We start from the raw sequence: 17,151 nt of genomic DNA, 5'->3' as shown, positions 1-17,151 counted from the left end.
CCTCCTTGCAGCATAAGCTGGGCCTTATTACAATTGCATTTATCTTGGCAAACACACATAACCTTTGTACAAGTACAAATTCTAACATGATAAGATTTCAGTGAAAGTTACACAGTCATTGCTAAAGACTTGATGCCTTTAACAGATTTCACCTTTATTATTAATTGCTACCAAGTATCATATTATCTTGGTACTAATTAAGCTCTGTGTGTACTTAGCTGGCATTTCTGTTGTTATTTAAAACACACCGTAATATTAAGTTTACTTTTATAAGTAATTGTTGTAGGTTTTTACTGTTTATTTACTATTTTAGTTTTACTGTTTTCTTTCTTTTTTTCCCCCCATTTTAAACAGAGAGTTTGATTTCTTAATTTTGCACAAGAAGTGGCAATTAACAAAGTGCGAAGCAGATACAAGTACATATTCACAATAAATGCTAAAAAGCTGTTACTGCATAGTCATTTCTATACCAACATGGTCCATTGCAAGGTGGCAGGACACCAGAAACTATCTTAGCAGAATAAGTAACAAAGCACAAACCAATTAGGGCCAACCAGTGGGCATGTACACTTACTTAAATTGGATCAATATTACATAGGTTTGTGAGAGGGTTGTCTAAGCCAGGGGTAGGCAACGTCGGTCCTGGAGTGCCACAGTATGTGCAGGTTTTTGTTCCAACCCAGTTCCTTAACGAGAACTCAATTATTGCTGATGAAGCACATATTGCTTAAGTGACATTTTAATGCTTCATTTTAGTGGTCTCGCTTGTTAAGGTTCTCCAACCTTAATTGCTTATTTCAATCTTAAACTGCTGCATTCAGTGTTTTAATTGCTCCTTATTAGCAATAAGATGTAAAAGACAAAGCAGCCAGCAGTTCTCCAGCTAGCTTTTTTCCAATTACATCTGTGTGTGTTCATCATGCACGGTTTGATTTAATAAAACACTTAATAGAAAAATGTGACAGACTGAAAATGATCTGTTTTAGGCTTCAAATCATTTGGATGATATCCTTGGAAAGGAAAAAAATCTACGATATAAAAGCCTTACATTGCACAGACTAACAAACCATAAAATTAAATAAGGTCTGAGATTGGCAATGATTGGTTTCTAATTAAGCAATTGGGTTGAATGAAAACCTGTAGCCACTGCGGCTCACCAGGACCGACATTGCCTACCCCTGTTTTACATCTTATTGCTAATAAGGAGCAATTACAACACTGAATGCAGCAGTTTAAGATTGAAATAAGCAATTCAAGTTGGAGAACCTTAACAAGCGAGACCACTAAAATGAAGCATTAAAATGTCACTTAAGCAATATGTGCTTCATCAGCAATAATTGAGTTCTCGTTAAGGAACTGGGTTGGAACAAAAACCTGCACATACTGTGGCACTCCAGGACCGACGTTGCCTACCCCTGGTCTAAGCCATAGCTTCTTAACCACTGGGTCACAATCCAGGTTGCCACTGGTTAGTCGCAGGTTTCCATGGTTGATTAGCAAATGGTTCATGGTGGGTTACCTAAGCAGTCAGCAATGCCGCTCAACATTTTTTCCTGTTTTACTAAGGGGGATCACCAACTGCACTATTGATTCAACCATGGGGGCTACTAGTCATTTGTCAATGAATTTGCAAAGGCAAAACTGGTCACGGTACCATAAAGGTTGAGAAACTCTGGTGTAAGGAAGGCAGTATGGGCTGAATAAATAAGAAAAATATATTACTACGGATGGTTTTGGCAATTTCTAGAACATTATCACCTTATTGTTTTCTTATGACCCTTGGCCGTAAGTATGAATTGCCTTAACTCTGTTAGCCACAGCGTCTGATTGTATTAATATTAGAGAAGTCTGTGTGCATAAGGGAAGCTTCTAGTATAGCCCCACCAGAAACTGGATGCCAAACATGCCACCAGTCAATATTACCAGTTAGAACAAAAGAAAAAAAATTCAGATGTAAGTAGGCTTTGCACTCTAGGAACCAAATTACCCAAACTATTCTATATTATTTCAGTAATTATTTACCTCTCTGATGCTGATCTTTCAATGGGTCATTACAATAGTAATTGACGAGAAGAATTCATAATTAACTGCACGATTATAGTATTTGAGGGTTCATTTACAATGCCTCTTTCTCTTGCACGATTTGGCTCAAACACTAATCAGCACATCGTCATCTCATAACAGGCTCAAGTTTCGAGTTTGGTATAATTCCTTCCAGCCATTTTAGCTCCAGACCATCCTCAAGAAACTGTGACACACAGACACACATGGACAAGATAGACATAAGCCCATCATCGAGATATCCATGTTTTCAGTATTAGTGAACCCTAAAACGTCGAGATGAATCTTTGATGAATCTAAAGCTTTTGCTCCTCCCTCACAGATGTTAGGTTATAGTGGGGGATGGCTCAACGCAAAGTCAAAAATAATGTTTCAAAAAAGCTGTACAGTGATCTCTCGCTATATCGCGCTTCGACTTTCGCGGCTTCACTCCATTGTGGATTTTATATGTAAGCGTATCTAAATATATATCACGGATATTTCGCTAGTTCGCGGATTTCTGCGGACAATGGGTCTTTTAATTTATGGTACATGCTTCCTCAGTTGGTTTGCCCAGTTGATTTCATACAAGGGACGCTATTGGCAGATGGCAGAGAAGCTACTCAATCAGAGCATGTATTATGTATTAAATAAAACTCCTCAATGATATTTGATACGCTTCCTGCGCGGTGCTTCGCATACTTAAAAGCCAAACAGCACCTACTGATTTTTGATTGTTTGCTTTTCTCTGTCTCTCTCACTCTCTCTGACATTCTCTGCTCCTGACTGAGGGGGTGTGAGCAGAGGGTCTGTTCGCACACTGGCCTAGAGGATACGGACGCTCCTCTAAAAAATGCTGACAGACTACCTTCACATTGCTCCCTTCGGCTGCTTTGTCGGGTGGTGCTTCGCATACTTAAAAGCCAAACAGCATCTATTGATTTTTGATTGTTTGCTTTTCTCTCTCTGTCTATTTCTCTCTGACATTATCTACTCCTGACGCACACTCCTTTGAAGAGGAAGATATGTTTGCATTCTTTTAATTGTGAGACGGAACTGTCATCTCTGTCTTGTCATGGAGCACAGATTAAACGTTTGAAAAAGAGACAAATGTTTGTTTGCAGTGTTTAAAAGTCCCTGTCTTTACAAGGGTGTTATTTCATGTCTAGAGGGCTCTAATAATGTTAAAAAAAAACGTATTTAGAAGGTCGTAAACAGGTTTTCTATGTTTTAACTGCAAAAATATTTGATTTATAAATGAAGAATTCATTTATCACGGTTGAGTCTGGAACCGATTAACCGCAATAAACGAGGGTTGACTGTAATTGCAACTAGGAATCATTAAAATAACACAACAGAAGAAAATAGAAGAGTGGTATTATCCAAAGCTTGGATGTTGGAAGCTGCACACCACCATCTTAAATGAGAATGGCAGAACATCATCAAATTATGAACAAGTGACATCACAGACCACACCCATGTGAACAGCTACATATGAAATAACCGTCATAACAATAAAATATTTCAGAAACTGGAAAAATAAATTGTACAAACTTGTAAAGACAAAAAAAGGAGTAACAAACATTCAAAAATCTGGATTCAAGACCCTGGTTAATTCAGTGCAGGGTTGTGTGAAATACAAAAGCAAAACTTTAACAAACAATATTGTAATAAAGTATTAATTTCTGCCCATTTATTGCATACATACTTTTTAAAACACCTATGAAAACGCAGCACATACTGCTTAGAAGTTATGAATTAGCATTGTAAAGGTAGGAACAACAGCATGTTTAATCAGAATAAGAGATCAATTTTTAGCAAGAATTGGTTGGAAAGAAATCATGCAGCCATGGTGGTCTAAAAGAATCACATCAGAACCAGCGATGTAGATACTAAAACTACACATAATCAAAGCAAAAAAAAAAAACAAACAGGTAATATTTACAATATATAATATTTATTAGATAAGCCTCCTAGTAAGCTGGAGCAGTAGAACATGTACTCAGAAGGTGCCAAAAATTCAGCAAAGGGTAGGTAGCCCAAGTCATCTCCAGTATATCTCATGTTTTCTGAAAATTACGTGGGGTAGATCTCTCTATAAAGCAAAGCCTTTTCAATTTCATCTCACAGATGTTTGATTATATTTGCATCTATGGAATGGAGATGCCTCTGTGTTAAGCTGAATTCACTGTCATATTCCTGAATGTTCTATATTTTGTAGTATGCAAACATCATTAGGTATCCACACTATAATCTTATGGAAAATAAAAGGTACCAGAGAGGGTAGGATGAATGGAAGAGATAAACAGATTTGGATTTATGGGCAGATACTGATTTGGCTGACACAGCTAGTGAGGAACCTGATGTGCCAGACACTGTCAATATTGATAAACTAATGTTGGCATGCTGCAGCTTTCTACATTACATTATTAAAATGAACAAAGCAACTTCAGGAAAAGGAGACTTAAAATGAAAGGCAAATCTATAAAATGTTCAATGGAAAATAATAATGAGCAGAGCCGAGAAAGCAACTAACATGGTAATTTTCAATCCAATACTTTTAAAGTCTACTGTACAATTTAATTACAAAATTTGAAGTTTTTATATCTAAAATTATATGTGAAGTTAAAAGGGATGTTAACATGGAGTTGTTTTGCTAAACTGGAGATGAAATATGGCAATTACCATTGGGTTCCCTGCACTAGTATGTATGGCCCCTAACAATCTCATTTGGATTATAAAATATAGATATCATAATCAGAAACAGTGTGACATGATGACTCAGTGGTTAGCCCTGTTGCCTCACAGTCCTGAAGCCCTGGTCCAATGAAGTTATGTATTGGTTTGTGTGGATTTTCCATAGATATCCTGCTCTCTCCTTACTTTCACTGTTGATAGTACAGGGTGGTCCAGATCTAACTATGCAATTATTACATTGCATTAAAAGTTGCATAGTTAGATCTGGACCACTCTATATATTGGTCCTGGGCTAATGTGTCACCTGCAAAAGACTGGCATCTATAGCTTTGTCAATCTAATGAATAAAGCAATTTCAGGAAAAGGAAATCCATAATGAAGGATAAACTTATGATGACACAGTGTTTACGACTGCTGCCTCACAGTTCTGAACTCTTGGTCCACGTGACGACAGGCAAAAACAATATAAAATGAAATATAAATTTCATGGGTTTATAAATGGTGTAGCTGCCTTTGGCAAAACGTGCCTCAGCAACATTTGTGTGTCTAACTGGCAAGCTGTGATTAACTAATATTCCAGCAGATTCTGCCAAAACACATGCCAACGGACATGGTCATATGCTTTTTCTAAATCTACAAAACAAATGCAGACTGGGTTATCATATTCCTATGCACCCTCCAACAAGGGGGAAGAGCATATAATACTTATTTCTAAAATCTTTCAGATTGCAAAATGAACTGTAGTAACAATCAGTAACTTGTAATTTCTCAGCTGCATGGCTCTGGATCACAGCGAACGTATAACAGGATTCTGTTGTGTGGCATCCTTAAGTCCTCGCTCCACTCAGTAAGCGTTTAGGTGTGCTCTGCCAAAGACGGCTCCCTCAATGCAAGTGACTATTTGGCTTATGAGTACAAGGGTGACGTTTCTCTGCACTTGAGTTCTTCTACATATGTATATAGCATAAAAATGAAAGAGAAGCAGGTGTAAAAGGTGTAGCAGCTGAATAAATCAAAATGAAACAACAAATGTACAGATTTCCTGCAGGTACTTTTACAATATAATGTAATCTCGAAAATGAAGTAGTAGCAGTAGTAGTAGTAGATGGCACAACGTTACAACTACACACAAACACACACGCACACACACTACTTAATGCCATCAATCAACCTTAGACTACAACATTTCTCTGGCGGAGGACCATAAATCCACGCATTAAGCTGGCAAATCCCACGATGGAAGAATTTGAATATGGATTCATGCACAGTACCCAAACAATGTTACTTGCTTTAGCTGATTACCTACTCCATTAAATATTATTAAGAACGTCACTTACCTTTAATTTCACTAAAGTATGGATTCCACTGGGAAAATGTAAATTCATAAAACAAGAAATCCTGACTCATATAAAACAGTACGTTTTTCAACCGCTCTATGAAGGTCATTCTGTCCGTGTACTGCAGACAGACACCAGGCACATAGGACGGAGGAGAAGGCATCTGTCCACAGAGTCTTTCTATTGTACTGCCAAATGAGAACCTCAAAGTGTAGATGAAGGGAATGTCGAGGTGTTCTGCAATCATTTCACTGCCAAAGAACAGCGGATCAGCAAGCATCACATCAAAGCGCTGCTGCTTAAGTTTTCCAAGTAGTTCTTTATTCCTGAGCACACCATCACATATCTGCTTTGTGACATTGGCAAACCGATTAAACAAGTGTCTAAGCTTCCAAACAAACTGCATTGAAGACAAAGAAGCAGCATCATATATCCAAAAGTTAAATACTTCGTCAAAAATCTCATTAATGAACTCTTTTGAAAATGGCACTTTAAAAAATTCTGTCTGAATGCCCTTTGCCGGATTGTACTGTATCGAGGGAGATGCTGTGTGCAGCAAAACCGTAACGTTGTGGCCCCTGATGGTCAGCTCTTCCAGAATAGATTTTATATTAATCCAGTGGCTATGTTCTGTAGGCCAAACAAGTACACGTCCACTCATGGTGCACTGCATCAGGCAAAAATGAAGAAAGACGGTAGAGATCATCCACAAACCTGGCACCATCTTGATTGGGAATTAATTCTAGAGAGTCTCCTGCTTTGAGTCTTAAAGCTGCAGATGCTTTGCATTACACAGGACTGATCCAATCACCTCATGTTCTCTAAAAAGTTTACATCGTCATCAATGCTAAGGGCCCTGCCCTCCAAATCTTGTTTTAAACCTAGAACAATCTTCAAATTATACAGGATAAAGTCCAGCATTAATAATGTGAAACTTAAGACCTTAATAATTCAGTTTTCAAATCAAAACAAATATACAATTCGTAAGATAAACCTACTTGTTTCTGCCTTGGTAACAGAGAGAAACATTTCAGAGGCTTGTTAATCTCTCTTTCTCACACAAAGAATACACAATGCAGATTTTCAGTGATTATAAAAAATCCCCTTCTTTATATGTTTTCAATGCATTCACAATTTTAACTCCCTCTATAAAAGCCATGATGGTTTTAGAAGTAAGCTAAAAAAGACATAGCACTTCCTTGCAGTAATAAAATGGCAAAATGTGCAAATCTAAAGGTAAGGCCTGGGATTTCCAGTGCTCAGGATCAGCAACTCTTAGGCTTTTTTGATACACTGTAAAAAAAACAAAACAAAACAAAAAAAAAAGAACACACTGTATTTAGTAGTAAAATGGGGAATAGTGCAAGACAGAAAGATGTATAGCATGCCTATAGAAACTAATAATATACTGCCTATGATTGATCTAGAAGTAGTGCAAGATTGTACTTTTTAGCCCATTCTCTTTACATGACTATTTACATATTATACATAATAATATGTTTAGAAAAGAATCACCCCCTTCAAAATATTCACATTTTGTTGCTTTACAGCTTGAAATGAAGTCAGTCAGTCAATTTCCAACCCGCTATATCCTAACACAGGGTCATGGGGGTCTGCTGGAGCCAATCCCTGCCAACACAGGGCACAAGGCAGGAAACAAACCCCAGGCAGGGCACCAGCCCACCGCAGGGCACACACACACACAGACCAAGTACACACTAGGGACAATTTCGGATTGTCAATGCACCTAACCTGCATGTCTTTGGACTGTGGGAAGAAACCAGAGCACCCGGAGGAAACCCATGCAGACACGGGGAGAACATGCAAACTCCATGCAGGGAGGACCCGGGAAGCGAACCCAGGTCTCCTTACTGCGCGCCATTAGTGCCACCTTGAAATGAAGTCACACACAAAAATATTTCTCTATCTGTATTTACACAATGCAACTTATAACAGCCAAGTGAAAGATATAACAGCAATATCATAATTGTGTGATCACTTGTAATTATTCTGATTAGTTCAGCATAGTGCATTCTAGTGCTCAGAAATGCAACTGAAAGTAATCAACTAACTATGGGTGGCAAGGCACTGTCAAAAGATCTCAGGGATAAAGTTGTGGACAGGCATAGGTTAGGCGATGAATACAAAAAAAATATAAAGGCTTCATCAATCCCTAGGAGCACAGTAAAGTCCATAATCAAGAAGTGGAAAGTGTTTGGTACTACTAGGAACCTTCCCGGATCTGGCTATTCCTCTAAACTGGATGGCAGATGGTCAGAAAAAGTACCAAGAGGCCTATTTTGAAGCAGTTACATTAATTTTTAACAAACAGTGGTCACTGTGTGCATGTGACAACAATATCACAAATGCTCCACAAATGTGGCTTGTATGGGAGGGTTGCCAGAAAAAAAGCCACTCCTCAAGAAAGGCTACATTAACACTCAATTGAGCTTTGCCAAAGAGCACCTTGAAGATTCTGAGACAAAATGGAAAAAGGTGTTATGGTCAGATGAGACCAAAATCAAACTATCTGGCCTAAATGCCAAACAGTATATCTGGAGGAAACCAATGCAGCTTACCATCCACAACTCACCAGTAAAGCATGGAGGTGGTAACATCCTGTTGAGGGGGTATTTCTTCAGCAGGGACTGGGGTACTTGTCAAGATAAAAGGAAAGATAGATGGGGCAAAATGCTGTTAAATTCTTGAAGAAAACCTGCTGCCCTCAGCCAGAAAGTTGTCAATGGGAAGAAGGTTCACAATCTATCATGACAGTGACCTGAAGCACACAGCAAAGTTGACCACAGAGGGGCTGAAGGAGAAAAAACTGAATGACCTTGCATGGCCTAGGCATAGCCCAGACCCTATTGAAAATCTGTGGAATGACTTGAAGATTGCAGTCCACTAAAGCTAGAGAAATATTTTTGATGTGCCTTTATTTCAGGCAGCAAACCAACACAATATATTTTTAATGGGGTGATTTTTTTTCTATATACTGAGGTATATAAAGTAGTACTTTACTGAAGTACAATCTTGCACTACGTCTAGATCGATCATAGGCAGTATATTATATTTCTATATATTCTATATAAAGACAGACCTCAGTATGTGCGTCTTGAGAACTGTACGTCTGACATTGTGGTCAGCAACACAGGAGCGCCACAAGGGACTGTATTTTCTCCGATCCTGTTCAGCATATATACATCGGACTTCTAACACAACTCAGAGTCCTGCCACGTGCAAAAGTTCGCTGATGACACTGCTATCGTGGGCTGCATCAGGAGTGGGCAGGAGGAGGAGTATAGGGACCTAATCAATGACTTTGTTAAATGGTGCGACTCAAACCACCTACAACTGAACACCAGCAAAACCAAGGAGCTGGTGGTGGATTTTAGGAGGCCCAGACCCCTCATGGACCCCGTGATCATCAGAGGTGACTGTGTGCAGATGGTGCAGACCTATAAATACCTTGGAGTGCAGCTGGATGATAAATTAGAATGGACTGCCAATACTGATGCTCTGTGTAAGAAAGGACAGAGCCGGTTATACTTCCTTAGAAGGCTGGCGTCCTTCAACATCTGCAATAAGATGCTGCAGATGTTCTATCAGACGGTTGTGGCGAGTGCCCTCTTCTACGCGGTGGTGTGCTGGGGAGGCAGCATTAAGAAGAAAGACGCCTCACGCCTGGACAAACTGGTGAGGGAGGCAGGCTCTATTGTTGGCATGGAGCTGGACAGTATGACATCTGTCGTAGAGCGACGGGTGCTCAGCAGGCTCCTATCAATTATGGAAAATCCACTGCATCCACTAAACAGTATCATCTCCAGACAGAGGAGCAGCTTCAGTGACAGACTGCTGTCACTGTCCTGCTCCACTGACAGACTGAGAAGATCGTTCCTCCCCTAAACTATGCGACTCTTCAATTCCACCCGGGGGGGTAAACGTTAACATTATATAAAGTTATTGTCTGTTTTTACCTGCATTATTATCAATCTTTAATTTAATATTGTTTTTTGTATCAGTAAGGTGCTGCTGGAGTATGTGAATTTCCCCTTGGGATTAATAAAGTATCTATCTATATATTAATTATGTACATGGGTTTCCTTCCATAGTCAAATGACATGCAGGTTATGTGATTTGGCATTGCTGAAACTGGCGTGTGTGTGTGTTCACCCTGTGATGGACTGACACCATGTCCAGTTGTGTTTCTGCTTTGCCCCCAGTGATTGACGAGTTAGACTCCACCTCCCTAAGGAAATGGACAGAAGGATTGATGGATGGATCTGTATTCTCACCACACATATAATTTGTGTTATGTATGTCATACTTATTCGACATTTATTTTAACAAAGTTATATATTTTTTTTCTTTTTAAAGAATTAAAAAAGGTCTGGGTTTCTATTTGAGTGTGATACTTTTACATTTTGAATAAAAATATATTTAATGTTATGGGAAATACACAGGCCTGATAATTTGTTTGCACTATTTGTACGGTTACATACAGCAGAGTGGCACTTTTAGAATTGTTTCTCATTTCTTCTTTATTTGCAATTCATTTTTTTGTTTTTTATTCATCCATGTATTAACATGGAGTTTAAAGTTTGGAAATGTAATACTAAATGTTTAAAAATTATTTATGATCTCTGTAAATTTAAGAAATAGCATTAACTTTGGTGAAAAATACATTATGACTTGTTTGGAACTTGAAATATAAGACTTAAAAATTAACTCGAGCCTTGTCTGGGGTGACTTGGAATTTGAATTAGGACTTGGGTGTAAAGCCTTGTTACTTGAAAAAGAGTGACTTGCTCCCACCTCTGCTTCCATGGCACCCTGACTAAGCCGTGTCTGTTAAAATGTATTATAAACAGATTTTAGCTTTTAAATGTATTTTTGTAGAGTGGTGACCACAACTGCACATGGTACCACCTTCAGTGACCCCTAACTAGATTGAATGATCCAGCAACTTTGCTTGGCAGGCAAAATGAAAAACTAGATGTATGAATGTACCACCCCAATACCAATAAAGTTGGGAAGCTGTGTAAAATATAAATAAAACCAGAATGCAATGATTTGCAAATCTCAGAAACCCCTATTTTATTCACAATAGAACATAGAAAACATATCAAATATTGAAAGTGAGGCATTTTACTATTTCATGAAGTTTGAATTTGATGGCAGCAACATCTATCAAAAAAGTTGCCTCAGTGGCAATAAAAGGCTGGAAAAGTATGTGATACTAAAAAGAAACAGCTGGAGGAACATTTTCCAACTAATTTGGTTAACTGGCAACAAGTCAGTTACATGATTGGGTATAAAAAGAGCATCTAAGAGGGAGAGTCTCTCAGAGGTAAGGATGTGCATAGGTTCACCAATTTGGAAAAAAACTACGCCTACAAATTGTGGAACAATTTCAGAATAATGTTCCTCAATGTAAAATTGCGAAGACTTTGAATATATCATTATTTACATTACATAATATCATTGAAAGACTCAGCGAATCTGGAGAAATCTCTGTGCACAATGAAAAAGGACAAAAATCAATAATTGATGCCTATAATCTTCAGGCCCTCAGGCGGCACTGCATTAAAAACAGGCCTGATTCTGTCATGGCGCACAGGAACGCTTCCAGAAATCACTGTTTGTGCACACAGTTCTCCGTGCCATCCACAAATGCAGGTTAAAGCTCTATCATGCAAAGAAGACGCCATACATGAACATGATCCAGAATGGGCCAAAGCTCACTCAAAATGGACTGAGGCAAAGTGGAAAACTGTTTTGTGGTCAAACAAATCAAAATTTGAAAATTTTTTTTGGAAAACGTGGACGCCACTTCCTCTGGACTAAAGAGGACACAGACCATCTGGCTAGTTATCAGCGCTCAGTTCAAAAGCCTTCATCTCTGATGGTATGGGGTGTATTAGTGCCTATGGAAATGGCAGCTTGCACATCTGGAAAGGCACCATCAAAGCTGAAAAGTATATACAAGTTTTAGAGCAACATATGCTTCCATCCAGACAATGACTTTTTCAGCGAAGGCCTTGCATATCCTAAACCTCATACTACATCTCTTACAAAAGCATGACTTTGTAGTATAACAGTCTAGGTGCTGAAACTGGCCAGCCTACAGTCCAGACCTTTCAACATTTGAAAACATTTGGTGCATCATGAAACAAAAAAATACGACAAAGAACACCCAGGACTGTTAAGCAGCTAGAATACTAGATCAGACAAGAATGAGACAACATTCCTCTCAGAAATATCCAGCAACTGGTCTCCTCAGTTCCCAGATGTTTATGGACCGTTATTAAAAGAAGAGGGAATGCTACATAGTGGTAAACATGGCCCAGTCCCAACTTTTTTGAAACATGTTGCTGCCAACAAATTCAAAATGAGCTAATATTTTTCATGAAATAGCAAAACATCTTACTTTCAAAATTTGATATGTTTTCTATGCTCTGTTGTGAATAAAATATGGGTTTATGAGATTTGCAAATCATTGCATTTTATTTTTATTTACATTTTACATAGCATCCCAACTTTTTTGGAATTGGGGTTGTATTTAGGAAAATGAACCAACAACATTCACAAATTGTTTTACTTTGTATTGAACATGCCTTAGTAATAAATCCCCCTTCTTTGAAGGTTTTGCAAAATACATTAAAACCCCTCATTAATTGGATAAAACCAAAATGTTCTCCTAATAAGGTTTAGCAATGCTGTTTTTGTTTCGTGATAACAAATTCACACACTTCTCAAGTTCTCATGTTCCCATTTCTCTTTTGTGTCTGTTTTCTGTTAACACGACAGATTTTACTGGAGGGGCATTATGAGCATTCCTCAGCTTGTTAATCTTATTTTTTTTACTACATAAATACAGTAGGCAGTGATTAAGATATTCTTCCTAATGTTCAATTCAATTCAATTCTTTATTGTCATGAGTACAAGTACTAATGTTTTGTGTACTTTGGTAGATAAGGAAAGAGAGGTCAGCTCACACGAAGTGAGAGTTGCCTTCGAACATGGAAGGTATTTGAAAAAATACGTATGGTGTTTTCACAGTGGGTAATGGGGCCTGTCTACCATTGGTGGTAGTCAAAAAGTGGACAGGAGCCAAGCAACACACTTCAAAATTATAAAGTCTGAGAAGCAGGCTTTACAGGAGCACATTTGAGAAAGGATGTGCCAGCCAAGACAGGTTGAGACACACAAAGATACCAAAGAATGGCCTAGGACAAATGCTGAGTGCATGTAAGGCAAGAAATATCAAATATTAAATATTTTAAAAATGTATTATGTTACCGGTCTTTAATAGATAACATATACTACCGTTCAAAAGTTTGGAGTCACCCAGAAATTGTGATTTTTTTATAGAAATTGATACCTTTTATTATCAAGATACAGTGGAACCTCGGTTCACGACCATAATTCGTTCCAAAACTCTGGTCATAAACCGAGTTGGTCGTGAACCGAAGCAATTTCTCCCATAGGATTGTATGTAAATACAATTAATCCGTTCCAGACCGTACGAATTGTATGTAAATATATATATTTTTTAGTTTTTAAGCACAAATATAGTTAATTATACCATAGAATGCACAGCGTAATGGTAAACTAAATGTAAAAACATTGAATAACACTGAGAAAACCTTGAACAACAGAGAAAACTAACACTGCAATAGTTCTCGCTGCATTCTTTAACTGCCTTCCTACCTTATGCGTCCAGCCCTCATCAACATTAAAAGAAATAAACATTTGAAATACATCAGTCTGTGTGTAATGAATGAATCTAATATACAAGTTTCACTTTTTGAATGGAATTACTGAAATAAATCAACTTTGTCATGATATTCTAATTTTATGACCAGCACCTGTATAGCTGTAAAGCCCAATTTTCAGCAGCAATCACTTCAGTGTCCTAATAGTAAACTCCCTTAGCTTATCCCTGTTTACATGCTAACTGGTTATTAGAAAAACCTTTGTAATTGCATTAGCAGAGCCTGTTGACTACTTAAACCTGTTATTCTGTTCAGTTGGGTACTGGTATTCCTAAAGCTCAGATGTGGGCTCAAAATGGCCAAAATGAAACGGAATTTTCAAGAAACATGTCAGTCTGTTTTTTTCTACAAAATGAAGTTTATCCCATGTGATAGATTGCCAAAAAAACTGTACACTTCAAACAAACATGTCTATTACTGCCTTGACAGACGAGGCAAACTGGATCTAACCAGGAGAGAAAAACAGGTAGAACTGCACAACTACATAAGAGGAGAAAAAACAGGAGTAGGTAGGTATTTTTTAAGTTATCTATGGGTTTATGATTGCTTGAAGTGGTTAGCAGGCTGTAGCTTCAGATTGAACAGTGAAACAAAATAATCAGGTTGTGATGAAGGCTTAATGGTGAGCATACTTACCTTTAAAGCCATGATCCATTTTCACTTTTCAACCATCACACTTAAACTTTACTTTAATTAGAGATTTCCTTCCCTCATTATTTTCCAGTGTGGGGCCTTATTGTCCCCGAGTTATTTATTGCTGGCTAAACTAAACAAAATAGATGAAGTAGCATCATGTACCTCAGAATATACTGCTGATCAAAATGTTGACTGCTCCATTTCCTTGCTCGAAAAAACTAATAGCTTTTGTTAGGCTGAATATTTTAAGGAGAGCTTTTCTGATACTTCCTGAAAGAACTGAGATTGTGTATACAAAAAGAGGAAAAGAAGACAAGAGGTGACTGAAGCCTAGTGACTAAAGAACTAAACAGTATACCAAAAGGTTTCAGGTTCAATGAGGCATACTGCATGAATTCATGTAAGTCACATAATCTTCCTGGGGCCTCATGTATAACGACGTGCGTAGAACTCACACTATAACATGCCGTAAGCACAAAAGTGGAAATGTTCGTACGCACAAAAAAATCCAGATGCATAAATATGTGCGAACGCCAACTTCCACATTCTTCTGCTACATAAATCCTAGTCAGCATGAAAAGTAACGCACATGCACGCGCCTGCTGTCCCGCCGCAACTCCTCCCAGAATTACGCCTCTTTGAATATGCAAATCAATATAAATAGCCCTTAAGCTCAGCCTTCTGTGAAAAGAGAATGGCAAAAGCAAGAGGGAAAATTGAAGAATTTCAGTGAATACCAAGTGGAGGCAAGGAAAAACTTACTATTTATTGGTACAAACAGTGATATAAATCAACAAAAGGAAGCTGATCGAGTGACATAGTGTGTCGGAGAAACTCGAAAGCTCAAGTTCACAAAGTCGCACAGTGCCCGAAATAAAAAAGAAGAACTTGTCACATATTAAAGTCGCCATGAAAAGGCAAGTCGTAGCCCACTGTCTGAGTGTCATATGAAAGCTTATTAGGGTACAGAGAAAAAAAAAGGCACACAGTGGGTAAAAAGCACGAAATGTCAACTTTAATCTTGAAATTACCACTTTAATCACATAGTTTATTTTGTCATTAAAGTAGAACATTATAAACTTCATCTTAAAATCGTTTAATTTACTAGTTTCTCAAATCCCATCGTAACTAATGTAGCACGTTAAATGCTTTTTTGTATTTGATCTTCTATGTGCTCTATGTGTGTGAATCACTACGTGCTTCTGGGCTTTCTCTTCCTCCGACAGAACACAGAATCCATTACATTCATAATATTACAGCTCTCTGAATAATTAAAATACTGAGATGTATACGTGATATCATTTTCATGATGATAGAAGTTAAAGCATGTTATTAAACATGGGAACACGGTGGCACAGTGATTGTTCATGTTTCACACAAGATGCTTGCTGCGCCATGCGCGACCTTCGATGGAATAATTTATTGTAGCAGTACTGTCTCTTTCAAACCTGCTAACCCCCAATTCCTGTCCTTCCTTTCCTTTCTCCAAATACCCAATCGCCATACAATCAGCACTGTAATAGACGTTAAGCCATCTGTAAGCTTAAAACGCCAATTCTTCAAAACTTTTAAGGAACATTGAAATATCTTCGTAGTACGTGTTTAATTATTCTATCCATCTATCCTTCCAGTGTTGCGTCAGCACCAGCAAGAATACAGCGCGAGGTAGGAACAATCCGTGAACGGAGCACCAGCTCCTCGCTAGCGCTGCGGCACCGTGTCCTCACATGTTTAATTATTAACAATATAGATTATTTAAATGAAGTTAAAGTTTTATCTGTATAATATAATAAACATATTTTGCTGCATTTCATCTTAAAAATGATATCGTCATCAAATGTAAATATGCACTTTATAAAGTGGCTTAGGTTGTGCAATATTATAACTGTAGTGCAAGTTGAGGTAATTGTACTTGTAAGTACAAACAGTTCTACAAGGAGCACTTGATGGACTGATTGAGTGCGTTTATAGTTCTTGGGATGAAATGGTTTCTGAACCGCGAGGTCAGTACAGGAAAGGCTTTGAAGCGTTTGCCATGTGACGGCAGTTCAATAGACAGCATGGCTGAGGCAGCATGTGCTTGATGCTGTATACCGGTAATTCTCATTCTGATCAGCTGCTGTAGATCTGTGATTCCCCACTCAGATACAGTGATATAAATACTCCGAGTGGTGCAGTGAGAGTAATATAGAAAAAGATGATCTGCTGTGGCAACCCCTAACGGGAGCAGTTGAAAGAAGTAAAAGAAGGTGCAGTTAGAGTAACAACACTAAAGCAGCTATGGTATTTGGAATACTTTAGCTATTCCCTGGACCATTATATTGTTACAGGTTAATTACAATCAGATGCCTTAAACTAATAAAACAATATGCAGTTAGTTTCAGTGTATATGATAAAGCCACGTCAGGGATGTGGATCTAAAAAAGAAAGGGTAACAACATAGGAACAGTAGCACTGCTTTGACGCTGGGTGCCGCCAGTTTGCAAAACCGAGCAGAGAACTTGCGTACACCAGGGTTGGAGCTACCGTGGAAATGTGCGTGGCTTTACACCAAGCTTAGGTTTTATACATCTTGATTTGAGCGTGGAAATGTTCATACGCAACATTTTTGTGCGTACGCACCGTTTATACATGAGGCCCCTGGTCTCCACTTCTATGAATAT

General features: G+C 38.2%; 1 protein-coding gene and 1 long non-coding RNA gene across 10 annotated transcripts in view; one reads left to right on the top strand and one right to left on the bottom strand.

Moving 5' to 3' along the window:
• Positions 1 to 6,452, top strand: part of LOC127528842 (uncharacterized) — a 39,737-nt gene extending 33,285 nt beyond the window's left edge. Inside the window, exon 4 of the long non-coding RNA XR_007935445.1 lies at positions 6,307 to 6,452. This is a non-coding gene — a long non-coding RNA (uncharacterized LOC127528842). The remainder of the gene's footprint in view (positions 1 to 6,306) is intronic.
• LOC114654395 (UDP-glucuronosyltransferase 2A1-like) overlaps positions 1 to 17,151 on the bottom strand; it is a 149,494-nt gene that overhangs the window by 49,447 nt on the left and 82,896 nt on the right. Inside the window, exons 1-2 of one of the 9 annotated variants that reach the window (XM_051930074.1) lie at positions 6,472 to 6,813; positions 6,075 to 6,102 (exon numbers count right to left, since the gene is read on the bottom strand). The exons of 6 other annotated variants lie outside the window; for them this stretch is intronic. In XM_051930074.1, the coding sequence (XP_051786034.1) occupies positions 6,075 to 6,102; positions 6,472 to 6,798 (355 nt within the window). In that variant the 5' untranslated portion in view covers positions 6,799 to 6,813. Of the gene's footprint in view, positions 1 to 6,074; positions 6,814 to 17,151 lie in introns of those variants that run through there. 2 more of the 9 variants (XM_051930066.1, XM_051930067.1) reach the window with 2 other exon arrangements.

This window comes from Erpetoichthys calabaricus, chromosome 7 (assembly GCF_900747795.2).
Source record: "Erpetoichthys calabaricus chromosome 7, fErpCal1.3, whole genome shotgun sequence".
Classification (NCBI taxonomy): Eukaryota; Metazoa; Chordata; class Cladistia; order Polypteriformes; family Polypteridae; genus Erpetoichthys; species Erpetoichthys calabaricus.
Note: the sequence above shows the minus strand (reverse complement) of the source record. Positions and strands in the feature narration are given on the sequence as shown.